Raw genomic sequence first — 13139 nt, 5'->3', positions numbered from 1 at the left:
TTAATTCTCATGTAGAATGAACATTCGATTTGTTATTAGCTTATTCATAAATTACTTGAATTATTCGGATTACATGCATTATTTATTTCATAATTCCGTTTCTATTAGAAATGAGTTAAATAGGATTTAAATAACGTAAAGAAACATACTTAAATATACCCTACTGGAAGAAAAGGTTTTATAGTTATATAAAATATTTTTCCTTATTTTATTTATTTATTATATACAAATGGAATTACTTATACGAATTACTTTAGAAGAATCATATAAACGCCGTAAGTGCTGATTTCATAGTTGAAATGAAATTATTATTACTATTTTATTTGACAATTATCTAACTTTTTATTGTCAGAATGAGGACCAATTTTTGATAGAGAATATATTTATCATTGTTATATGCAAAATTGTAATTGTTATAAAAATGTTCGCAATCCATTTATATGGATTTATCCTGTTGGATACATTTATCGATCCAAGCCCGATAGGGATAAACTCGCGTGAATACATCTGGTTGTTCCTTAGCGCAAGGTATTCCCCAGGACACTACGCCTATCTGCTCATTGTCGGCCACCAGAGGACCGCCAGAATCACCCTACACATATATAAAGATTATAACAAATTTTTTTTGGTAAATGTTGTTCTGACTATTTTTAACGAATATTAATTATAATTACAATTTATACTGCATACACATATTATCAAACTGTATTGTGTATAATTAAAAACGATTATTATGATTAAATTAATATATATCCGATGTATATATTTTATATTTAAAACATATTATCTTTAAAAAATATATATAATGATACATTGTTTCTATACTTTAAAATATATACTGTTTCTGTAATTAAAATAATTTAGAATTTTTTAATTAAAACATTCTTCAATTACATTTTTCAATTAAGCATTTAATATATCGTATTATGCTAAATGCTATCGATATATATTTGTAAAATGTACGATATTATGTGGCTCCTCGTAATGAAAGGGCTCTCTTCCTAAGTACTCAATCAGATTAGAATTTACTCACGTGACAAGCGCCTTCGCCCCGTTTGTTGAGTGTGCAGATATTATTGTTGGTAATGCGAAAGCTGCTAGCTACGCACTGCTTTTGATTGATGACCCTGAGCTGGATATATTGTAAATCGTTCGGCGTCTTTCCCGGATACTGTAATAACCCACACATAAATAATTATTTAATTTAATCCGAAAAATGATTGTTTAAATATTAACTCGAATTACTAAATAATCATTTTAATTCACTTTATTATTTAATTAACAAAAAATACTGAATGTTTCAAATGTATGAAAAACGCACAACTGATCTTATTGTTATAATACTTATACACTGAGAAAAAAATGCTGTTGATTCAATTAAAGTCTATATTACGGGCTGTCACTAACATAAGTGATTAATTCACATATATTTTTATTGACATAAAAAAGCATAAATTATTATTTCAATAATCAAGCCTTTATGTCAATAAAATATACGCATGAATTAATCACTTATATTAGTGACAGCCCGTAATATAGACTTCAATTGAATCAACAGCATTTTTTTCTCAGTGTATGTATATAATGTATATGCATATATTGTACATATTATAATTTATAAATATGCAAGGCTGAAATTTCTGTGTCTCTCAACATAACAGACAAATAGATAAGTATTTTATATTTACACTAGTAGTACCCCAGCCCGACAATGTAGCCGGATAATCGGATTTATCAAAGTTCTTGGTGGGCAGAGCAATTGGTTTTACTTTGTCTCCAAAAACGATATCTTTGCCCACTTTAATTAATCCGATGTCATGCCAGATGAAGATGGAATTATAGTAAGGATGTATCCATTTCTTGATCGAAAAGTACTGATCACCGCCCTTGTCTAGAGTATTTGTGCCTAATACAACCGTGATAGCTGTGTCATCAAGACTGTAAATAAAGATTATAAAAGTATATATAATAATAAGGCGTATATAATAATTCTCTCAAATAACAATTATCTCTTGCATAGTATTATTATTAGACATAATATTATAATATAAAAATTTTGAAGCTTATTTATTTGTAAGAAGATATAACAATATTAATAAAAATTAATTACATATTATTATTAATTACATATTGTTTTTAATATAAAATAAATTTAAATACGTAATTAATTATACATGTGTTAGGAAAGTGTCTTGTTTAATTGTTAATATATTATTATATGTAAAATAATCTATTCTAAGAACAGTTGTCACATATACCCTGACAAGCAATGAGCAGCTGTAAGGATGCATCTTTTACTTATCACGGAACCTCCACAGAAGTGTTGATCGTTTAAACGAAGAGATGCTTGATAAGGAAATTGTCCTTCATCGGCAAGTGTGCCGCCTACGATTTTTGGGATTTGTTGAACTGACTCGTCGGCTACGTAATTATAAAAAAATTTTTCACATAAAAAGAAACACACACGTCGTAATATTTTAACTATTTACTTAAAATAGAATTATGTTCGATATTAATTTACATCAAATTTTTTGAATGATTTTCATCTTTTTATTATTATTGTTTAATTTAATAAATTAAAAAAAGATTCTAATGTACAAATTATACATCACACACAAATGCAATAAATTAATAATTATTGCGATAAATTATTGATAATAAATTGCAATAAATAACAAAAAATAACAATATGTAAATTAAACTTTTAGTTTTATTTAATACATTTAAGATTTAAATGTAGATTTAATTTATACGTAATTTAATAAAACTAAGGATGCATCCAGCTAGTATTTAGTTTTCGGCAATATATACGGCCGAAATTTTATATTGAAACGACGTGCATCGTGGTATGAATATCCTAAAAACTTTTATTATGACTGATATATTTCTAAAAAAATATATTAGTGATAATAAAAGTTTTTAGGATATTTACACCACGTTACACATCATTTTAATATAAAATTTCGGATGCATGTGTATTGCCAGAAACCACAGATGCTAGCCAGATATCCAGTGCATCTCTAAATAAAATCATTTTCAACGAAAATAGATCTTATGACAGTTGAATTTTACAACAATTTATTACAAATTTATGAACCAAAAAGAAGAGATTCTCCATATATTTTATTAGTTAATATTTTTTGAATATGCGTGTGTTAACATGTAAAAAAATTTTAATGTATAGAAATATATAGGAATCTTATAATATATTCTTACCTGACAATTCATGTATATTTGCAATAATACTTAAGATGTAGAGTATCGATAACATTTTTAGTAGATAATAAAGTTAATCAGTAGAGCTTTACTTTGTTTTCTATAGCGTTTGGTGATTTAATGCCAATTAATTTTTATACTCGTTTACCACCAGCTCTTATATACGCAGTAAACGATGATAATTAAGGAAACGTTGGACATTTAAATTTAGGTCAGACAGCGGCTATAAAAAGAAAATACATTGTCCGGATGTATCTCATGCGCGATGTGATAGGTAAAGTGATATGTTGCCGTGCCGGTAGCTACGAAAATTTATGACCGGATATAGTTGCTATCGTTGCTGTATAAAAATGCGTACTGCTGAAATATATAAATTGCAATTTAAATTCGATTTGGACTATTAGGCGATAGAGATGGTAATAATTAATAATCAATGACAATGGCAATAATCAATAATTAATGATAATATATGTAATATAAAGTCTAAATATATTGAATTATTTAAATTTATTTATATAATTTTTTTACTTATAGATACATTTTATTTTTAAAAGTTTAATAATAAAATAAGTAAAAGCGTCATTTACATATATCTATTCTTTTCGCATATATTTATATTTTATTATTGTAATTTTACGCATTCAGAATTATTTGTAAAAAACTATGAAATTATTTTATTTAAAACATTTTTCCCTTAGATGTTGTTTTATCATTTTCATTCAAATATATATTTTTAAAGAACACAACTTAAGACAAAATATAATTACATAATTTAAGATACAATTATGCGGCGTAATTATTGATACAAAAAATACTAATTATTACAGAATTTAGAAAAACGTAATTTAATAGGAATATAAATAATAAATTTATTGAAGAAACTTTTGTGATACATATACACGCGTTTAGATTCTCAGTGAGAAATAATTTGAATCGATATCGATGATCCTGACGGCAATTCGATATCGATTCGTCATCTAATTGGCTATCGATTATTTTTCACCGTGTCATGCGTATTTCCACTTATTATAAAACATATAATTAATATTAATTAATATAAAAAATAGACATTATATGAATTAATTTATATGAAATGCATTATATGAAATATATTGGCGATATTTTTGAAGATTACGTCTTGCATGTTTGTATGAAGAAAACTTGAGCAACGACTTTATTCCGTATTGCGAATTTGTTTTAAGCAAAACGTGTTATATTTCGCAATATCACGTCATCAGTTATTCAATTTCACGGCGAGCGATATGCGCCAGAGATATTTATAAAATTCACTTCAACCTCACACTTATCTTCTAATACATTTGCCAAGTCTGATGATTCGATAACGCGATTCGATAATGTGTTTTTTTGATATGCTACCATTCTGACGCACTTCCTTAAAAATTCATATATATATAAGTCGGAAAAAAATAAAACAAAAAAAATAAGAAGATAAAATAGAGAATTAATTAAAAAATAATATCAAAGAATCTCTTATTTTATCCGTACGAATACCGTTCGAACAATTTTATATTTTAAATAAACTTTCGTTTGTTTGCAATTTAAATAAGTATGAATTTGAATACATTACGTCATATCAGAGGTTGGGCATGTATTTGAAATAATTTTATTTGAGAAACAGTATTAGTAAGATAATTATATTTTGTATTTTGTGTTTGTTCAGAGTACATGAAAATATTTTGTATTTTGTATTTTATATTTTAGTATTAATAAACAAAAGATTATGAAAGTATTTTGTATTTTGTATTCCAAATACTAACATTGATAATCAACCTTATTATTTGAATTACAAGATACAAAAAGCTTTCAATCTTTCGATTTTAAATACAAAATACGTAATACTTTTATGTGATCCGCTAAAATAAAAAATACAAAATATGCTTGTATTGCAAATAGTGTTTTAAATAAAAGTATTTCAAATACATGCCCAACTCTGCGTCATATACAACCGTTTATCTTCTTATATTCATTTATCTTACTGTATATCCATTACACTTATTACTGACTTTTGGACGAAAGATTGAAGGTTATAATTTATAATCCTCTTTCGTGAAATATGTAAATGCCTATAAATACTTAACTAACATATAATTATACAAGGAAACACTTCGGAGGTAGGTCGCAGGATTAATAGACACAATAATGTTGCATTTTAAGTTTTTTTTTTATTAAAATAAGTCGAAAATAACGCGAATTGCGACGTTGCATTGTCAAAGAGTCAAAGTCTACATATAGCGCTGAAACTGAAACATTCGCACCAACTCGCACCAATATCCGACATATTGTTATTCTAAGCGCGAAGTTTTACGTTTGATCTCGACTTCGATGTTGACCCGTGCACGGTTTCGCAACGTCCGTAATCCCACCTAAACAAAGTCCGTATAAAATATGTAAATATAGATATTCACAACCAGAAATTAGAAATAAAGACGACACCGTTTCGCTTATGTTATAATAATAAAAATAAATAAAAATAAAAAAGCTCATAGAACCTTAATCATGTGCTATATCGACTGCGTTCGGTTTGGACATTCACGCGTTGTAAATTTCACCTTATCTTCCTTCTGCAAGTAATACGCTAAAGATAGAATGAAACTTACAGCGTGTCAGTGCCCAAACTAAATGCAGCCCTCGATGCAGCCATTGTTTCTTCGTTCTCCTTTTTTTCTCTTTTCTCTTAAACAATGTAAGCAATCTTAGTGAATATTTTGCAAATACAAAAGCTACATTATTTCGATTCATTACCTGTAGACTCCCTTGCCCATAGGTAACAAATGTTTTTTAAGTATCTATAAAAAGTAAAATTGTAACTTCCGCATAGATGTCCAGTATCACGTCATCCGCAATAGATAATTTTCGTGATATGTGTGTGTGTGTGTGCGCGCGCGCACACGCACGCACGCACACACACGCACACATTTAGAATGTCCTGCACTCAAAATACTACAGCAAGGTTTTTGAAAAATTAAGTAAAAAATTTTACAAATAACTTTTTTAGCTAATTATAGATTACGTTTAGATGGCCATCTATTCACGAGTCGCGTGTGATAGTTTAGTGAGCGCATTTCAGCGTGTTCACTAAAGGGCTGCGAACAATCAGAGAAATAGGCAACAGAGAGAGAGAGAGAGAGTGGGGGGGGAGAGAGAGAGAGAGCAAAGAATATTAACCTATCAGAAACTGTGTATTCCACAGTACATGGTTTCTGGTAGGTTGAAATTCTTATTCTTTATTCCCTCTTCCTTTGATTGTGCGCAGTCTCTAATACTTACAAATCTCTAATACTTCATCTAAATGTAGTCTTTAACTGGCCATATTTAAACTCTAGTACCTCAGACACTATTGTTTAAAATAAAAGTTTATAAATGACTTTTTTATTTAATTTTTTGAAAACTTCCTTGCTGTAGTATTTTGAGTCGCAAATTTTAATGATATCCTGTACATGTATATATATATATATACACACACATACACATTTATGCCATGTGCGCGCACGTGCGCGTATTATATATTATACACACAATAATCACCGTATGCCACACACATATTAAGAAATGGCATTCAAATTTTATGATTGTCTAGTATATCTGTCTTTCGAATAATTACATATATATTTATATACGTCTCAATGAAAGAAGCTCCACGCCAATGGCTAATTCTGGCGGGAATAACCAAATATTTCTTTCACGCGATATTTACCACTCGATGTTCAACGTATATATTACACAAACAGAGATCGAAAGCAATATTTCATAAACTGTGAATTCGGAAGTCTGTTCTTTTTCGAAGAATTCCGAACTAGTTCTGAACTAATGCAATAAGTTAGAGTGAAACAAACTATATCTGTTTTACTATAATTTATTGCACCAGTATACACCAGTTCAGAATTTGGGATGGAAAAAGAATAGACCATAGATTTCGATGCTACGGATACACGAAGATCTCTATCTTTTATTTATAACAATGAAAATGCGACAACCAACATAAGATCTCCTTTTGCATGTCTGTAGCAAGGAAAATTCACGAAATTATATCATTTTCGATCCTTGATTTAACAGTACTAAAAATAGAATTTTCTTTTCAGAACATTAAATTATATTAATTACTTATCTATCCAGGATTACAACATCGAATGTCAGCACCTTATTTCACTTACGTACAGAGTGATAAACACGTATACTTATTTGATACGCTTGTTTTATAACGGAACTTATCATATACTAAGATAAATATAATCTTTTCATTAATTTTGTTCAATTAAAAACAAATTGGTCTTAATATATATATTTTATCCTTAAAAAAATATACGTTACAGTAAATGAATACAATTCATGTTGCATCAGAGTAAAGACGACAGCATCGATAACAAGTATACTGTAACTGCAAAAATTAAAACTTCAAGACGATTGTCTTCCTAAAAATTTTTCGTTTATCAATTGTAATCGAACTAAATTATATTATGATTAACTAAATACATTTTTTTAATGTTACTAATAAACTAATATGAAAAATAATTGTCAAATATCGTTAGTGTACTTTTCATTGTTGCTGTCAAAAATAATTAAAAATAATATGGATTGGAAAATAATGGATCAATATAAAACTATGATCTTTCTTTAGTTGCATTATGATATATAAAACTGGGACAATATATTAAATGCAATTGAAGGCAGATATATACATATATATATATACATATAAACACACACATACACATACATACAAAATACACGCGCGAGCGCGCACACACACGCGCACACAATAATCTTCCGTTACGTAAAATTTGCAAATGCACTTTGAAGAATTAAAATGTATGCAATACAAAGGCACAGAAGAAAAACTTATGCAGGATGATTCGTATTCTGGGATTCTTGATTGTAAATGACATTAATTTAGAGCACAATGAAATAAAAAATATATATGTTATAAACATTGATTGATTACATTCTTTAACAAAAAAAGAATGTTTCTTTCAAACATTGAAACAAGACTAATAATTTTTTATAATTTTTTGGATGCTGAATACGAATGCGTTTTCCAAATTGTTCTATCGCATTACAATTCTGAGAAATTTGGTATTTAATTAGCAAGAAAAAACTTTGTTGTAAGAGGTATTTTGCATTATAACTAGAATGTTAGATATACTGAAAAAGTTTTATTGCAATAAAAATTAAGTATCCAATTTTTACATTAACGATGTAATTAAATAATTTTTTTGGCTCGTAATCTTATTTCTTTTTCGTTTTTTTTTTTAAATTAAACATATTGTTAGGATTTTCAGCCTTCAAAACGATTTTTTAATCACAGCCGTGATTAATATTCATAATTGTTAAATACAATCTATTATGGAAAAACTGTAAATTAAGTCACTAATAATTTCACAGCTTTCAACTATATTTATTTAAACATATAAGTGTTTTTATCATTGAAAACGAATGTGTTTCATTAAATATAAATCTGTGTTAAAATTAACAAATTCAAAATAATAAATTCAATATAGCAGATATCAAAATTGAAAAATGTTTGAATTGTTGCAACATGTATAGATATCTTTCATGATTTTGAATTTGTCAATTTTTACATCGGATTCGTCTACAACGGTCTAAAAAATCATTACGTTTAACTAAACATAATTGAAAACTAGTAAATTGTCAACGATTCATTTTTCCACGATAGACCCCATATTTAATCATGAATATCTTATTCATGGTTAACAATATCTTATTCATGGTTACCCTGATAGCTGATATTACAAAATCCTTTTAATTGAGAGTCCTAATATGCTTAATTTTGATTGCAATAAAATTTTTCCAATACGTCATACATTATAACATGACAAAATATGTAAAAGTAGCTTTTTTTATAAATTTTTCCAAATTGTGATATGATGGAGCAATTTGGAAAATGCACTCATATTCAGCATCCAAAAAATTATGGAAAATGTCTGGTCCCGTTCTGATGTTTTTTTTTTTAAGCAATGTTATTCAAGTTGTTTTCCAAATCATAACATTTTAAAGAAAGTATTGTAAATGTAAGTTTATTTTGTACGATATATTCAGATTCGAATTAACATTTATAGGTACTATTTGTATCCCTTCCGCTTTTAATGAAACAAAATACTAGATGCATTCCCTATAATAAATGTATATGAAGAGAGAGACACTGTAAATCTTTTTAACTTGTATGTATTTCAATTTGTGTAATAATTTAGAAAAAAGACTGTATGGGATAATTTGTCACATATAACATGTTTTATACTTTAGAATTTGACATCCAAAATAGTAAAAATTAAGAATCATATCCTGCATAATACCATATGATGCTGTCATTTAATGTTGTCAATTCAAGGGCATATGTGTAAACGCGACATTCAGTACTAGGTCACACAGTTCCGTCACTTATTAGCTATGAAGTATTTAAGTATATTATTTGGTTTTGGTTTGCTGGTTGTGGGCCAAGAACGAGTGACCTCTCTCCTCTCAATGGACAGAGTTTTGAAGACTGTAGTATCCACCGTAGGTGATAATTGCATTGGTGATGAAGGACTCAATCTCAAACCAGCCATTTCATTACTTGGCGATTCTCGAGGACCTCTCAGCCATACTTCCAGCTTTGTTTTCTTCGGTAGTGGTTCTACCTCGTTTTGTAAATCATCTTCCGTGTTTTGACTTGCCATGCATAATTTTGAGATTGGTGAGCACGAAAGACTTGAAGTAGCAGTATTCATCAAGCTCATCGCCGATTGATCTGAGCTGTCATTGCTATCTTGATTAATACTCATTGGTGATCCCTGATTCATTTCAGAAATACCTTCTTCGGAGCTGATGTCTAAAACGGAATGGACGGCAACTTGTTTGCACAAAAAAGGTGCAATACTACTCCTGCCATATGACCTCTCCTCGAACTTCGTGAATGCAACTCCCAGAAGTGTTAAGTGGAATGACTTGGAGACGTCGACTATTCGATGGAATAGCTTCATGGCAAGTGTTAACATTTTATTATGATCGTATACGCCATTTTTTGTGGATGGTAAGAGATGTTTCGGCAATGCACATTGCCTAGTCTCTCTCTTACCTGAAGTGGGTTTGTTCAAATCATGCTTTCTCACTGTTATTCTCATAGCAATAGGAATTCTACCATCTTCCATTGCTAATTCTGTTAATCTTCTTAATAGTGCACCTAATCGTGACTCTACTTCGGCTACCAGTGACACACTTTTAAATCCATCTTCCAGACCTATGGATTGTTTCTTTCCAGATGGTTTTACTGCTGTCTCATCAATTCCCTCTGCATTGTCTTTCAGTCGTCTCGCTAGATCAATGCCAATTTTGAGTTCCAGATTTTCTAAAGGTATTCTACGTATATCGTCAACTATCCTTATATTGTTTAATAATAATAATTCTGTAGTCTTTTGTCCAACACCAGGTATCTTGGATACAGAACCTATCGTCGAAAGCAACAATGGACCACTGCAAGGAAAGATTAATGTTTGTTGATTTGGTTTGTTTAACGATCCTGCTAATTTAGCTAAAAGTTTATTGTGTGCTATTCCAGCACTGCACGTAAGATGTAATTCTTCGTAAATGCGATTCCTTATGTCAGCTGCTATTTTCGAGCCAATAATCAAGCGTGTATGACAACCGCATGGACATTCCTCCTCAGAAGGACCAAATATCTTGCTTACTTCTTTTAAATCTTCAAATTCTGTGCTTGAGTTGCTCATGTCAAGTTCTGTATCATTCTGAGATTTGAGATATTTTTCTACAATTGATGTCACATCAAGAAAATTATCGTCGAAGCCTAGTCTTTCCACTAATGGTGTAAACTGATGCAAAATTTCAGATATTTTAGTCGAATAATGACGATAGTTTGTTAAATCTTCTCCATTTACCAAAGCTAGCTCTGGACACAAGCGCAAGGCTTCTTGCACTGACATACATTTTTTTATTCCATATTCTCTTGCCAGATAGTTGCTAGTAACCACTATACTTTTTTGCTGCACACCTAATGGCCTTCCCTCTAATTCAGGATGATTAATCATTTCCACCTGAGCATAGAAGCAATCGACATCCAAATGGATGACGGTTTTTGGATGGTGCATAATATCAAAACCTGCAGTATCCATAAATGTTTATTACAGGGCAGTACCTTTGTAAATGATAAAAACTATACAAAATTCTCACGTTCCACTTTTCAGAGATTCTTGAACTGCATCTGCAATAGAGATATATATAATTAATGAATGATCTTAAAGCTTTTCAAATAAGAAACTGATAATGCGTATTTTTAAAAGAGTTCTTACATGAATTTTTACATTAATTTGTAATGCACTTTAACTTCGCAGCAAGAAAATATTTCCAGATAACGGATCGAAGGCAATAAGGATATCAGTTGCGCGTGAGAAACAGAACCTGCGCTATTGTCAGTTCGTGTGGGAGTTTTCACTCCCGAAAGTTGTTTGACACTTTCGGTGGATCTACGATCCAATCTCAAAGTATGAAGCACGTTTCTGTCAATCGGCGATTTATGCAATCGACACCGCAAAACAAAGCTCTCATAACAAACAGATAGAAACTTGTTTACAGTAAATCAATTCATTTTCACATGGTAGCCATGTTTTTAAATTGTCATAGATACAGATGATGTATACAAGAAATTCCCGAATCTGTGCAGACCTATACGGACCTATCGAGATATAAGATGGTCGCATTCATCGCGTCATGAAAATTATTAACAGATAAGAAATATCACAGAGACCTCTCGTGGAGAATAGTGTAAACTTCATATTTGTCATTTTGTAAAAAATTTAAGAGCTATGCATAATGAAAGAAGTATAAAGGCCCGTCTACAATACACGAAGTAAGAAGTAAGAGTAAGAAATTGACCAATCACAGTCGAATGTGAGAAGAATAATCGACTGTGATTGGCCAACTTCTTACTCTTACTTCTTACTCCGTGTATTGTAGACGACGCCTAAGGGTTCGTTCACACCCCTTGACAGAAAGACAAAAACTGAAAACCAGCAGCCAATCAGGATGTTCTTCCATGAGAAGCGGAACTGCAGAACGTTCGTGATTGGTGAGGTTGACATCCCATGGATCGGAAATTTAAGGGTCCTCTACATAGGCTGCGTTCCGTTATTCACTGCGATTACTGAACATCTATAGCATACGTAACGTGAACTATAGATTTTCTGTAGCGAATTTCACTCGCAGTGAATAACGGAACGCAACCTAATGCTGGATTCACACTGCATCCGATTTGCGTCGTATGACGCTCTGCAACCAATTAGAAAACAGGATTCCAATGGATTTTGCTTTGTATCATCGGAATCCTGTTTTCTGATTGGTTGCAGAGCGTCATACGACGCAAATCGGATGCAGTGTGAATCCAACAATAGAAGTCGTAGATGGTCGTCGAGGCTTAAGTCGTAGGAAACCAACCAATCACAATCAAATATAAGGATAATACTCGATTGGAATTGGTCAGTTTCCTACGACTTAAGACTCGACGACAGTCTACGATTTTTATGTAGAGGACCCTTTAAGGCTATTCTACATTGGTTTTATCGTAGCGTCGGAATCGTCGTAAGCATCATACGACTTAAAAATTGAAGCATTGGATTGGCTGAAGCAACAAGCTGACTTGCGACGTCTACGATACGACCAATGTAGAATGGCCTTTACAGCAGAATGAAACAGCGCGACCAATACGACTCTGCAGTTATTACTCTGAGGCTCTATTTTGGAAAAGAAACATATACGAAAGTTTAGGGAAGTGCTACAGTATACGTTACGTATACTATAGTATTTCCTTATAGCGTTTTCGGCCCGATCGGGTTTGCACCAACCTTGGTTGAATTAATCTTTCTTATTGGTTGACGTCACATGCTTTACCAATAGGAGAG

At 30.7% G+C, this 13139-nt stretch overlaps 2 protein-coding genes across 2 annotated transcripts; both read right to left on the bottom strand.

Moving 5' to 3' along the window:
- Nucleotides 1–278: 278 nt before the first annotated feature.
- Nucleotides 279–3553, bottom strand: LOC108769227 (chymotrypsin-2). Its single transcript, XM_018520093.1, has 5 exons — nt 3217–3553; nt 2259–2421; nt 1689–1938; nt 1034–1171; nt 279–592 (listed from the first exon to the last, which is right to left on the bottom strand). Exons 1-5 carry the CDS (start codon nt 3269–3271, stop codon nt 437–439), a joined length of 762 nt encoding a protein of 253 aa, XP_018375595.1. The 5' UTR covers nt 3272–3553; the 3' UTR covers nt 279–436.
- A 5835-nt stretch (nt 3554–9388) lies between these two features.
- Nucleotides 9389–11435, bottom strand: PolI (DNA polymerase iota). The gene has a single exon (XM_018520092.1). It carries the CDS (start codon nt 11355–11357, stop codon nt 9627–9629), a length of 1731 nt encoding a protein of 576 aa, XP_018375594.1. The 5' UTR covers nt 11358–11435; the 3' UTR covers nt 9389–9626.
- Nucleotides 11436–13139: the final 1704 nt, after the last annotated feature.

Source organism: Trachymyrmex cornetzi, unplaced genomic scaffold (genome assembly GCF_001594075.2).
Source record: "Trachymyrmex cornetzi isolate Tcor2-1 unplaced genomic scaffold, Tcor1.1 scaffold877, whole genome shotgun sequence".
NCBI classification, from domain to species: Eukaryota; Metazoa; Arthropoda; class Insecta; order Hymenoptera; family Formicidae; genus Trachymyrmex; species Trachymyrmex cornetzi.
The sequence above is the reverse complement of the archived record's forward strand: the minus strand, read 5'-3'. Positions and strand labels throughout refer to the sequence as shown.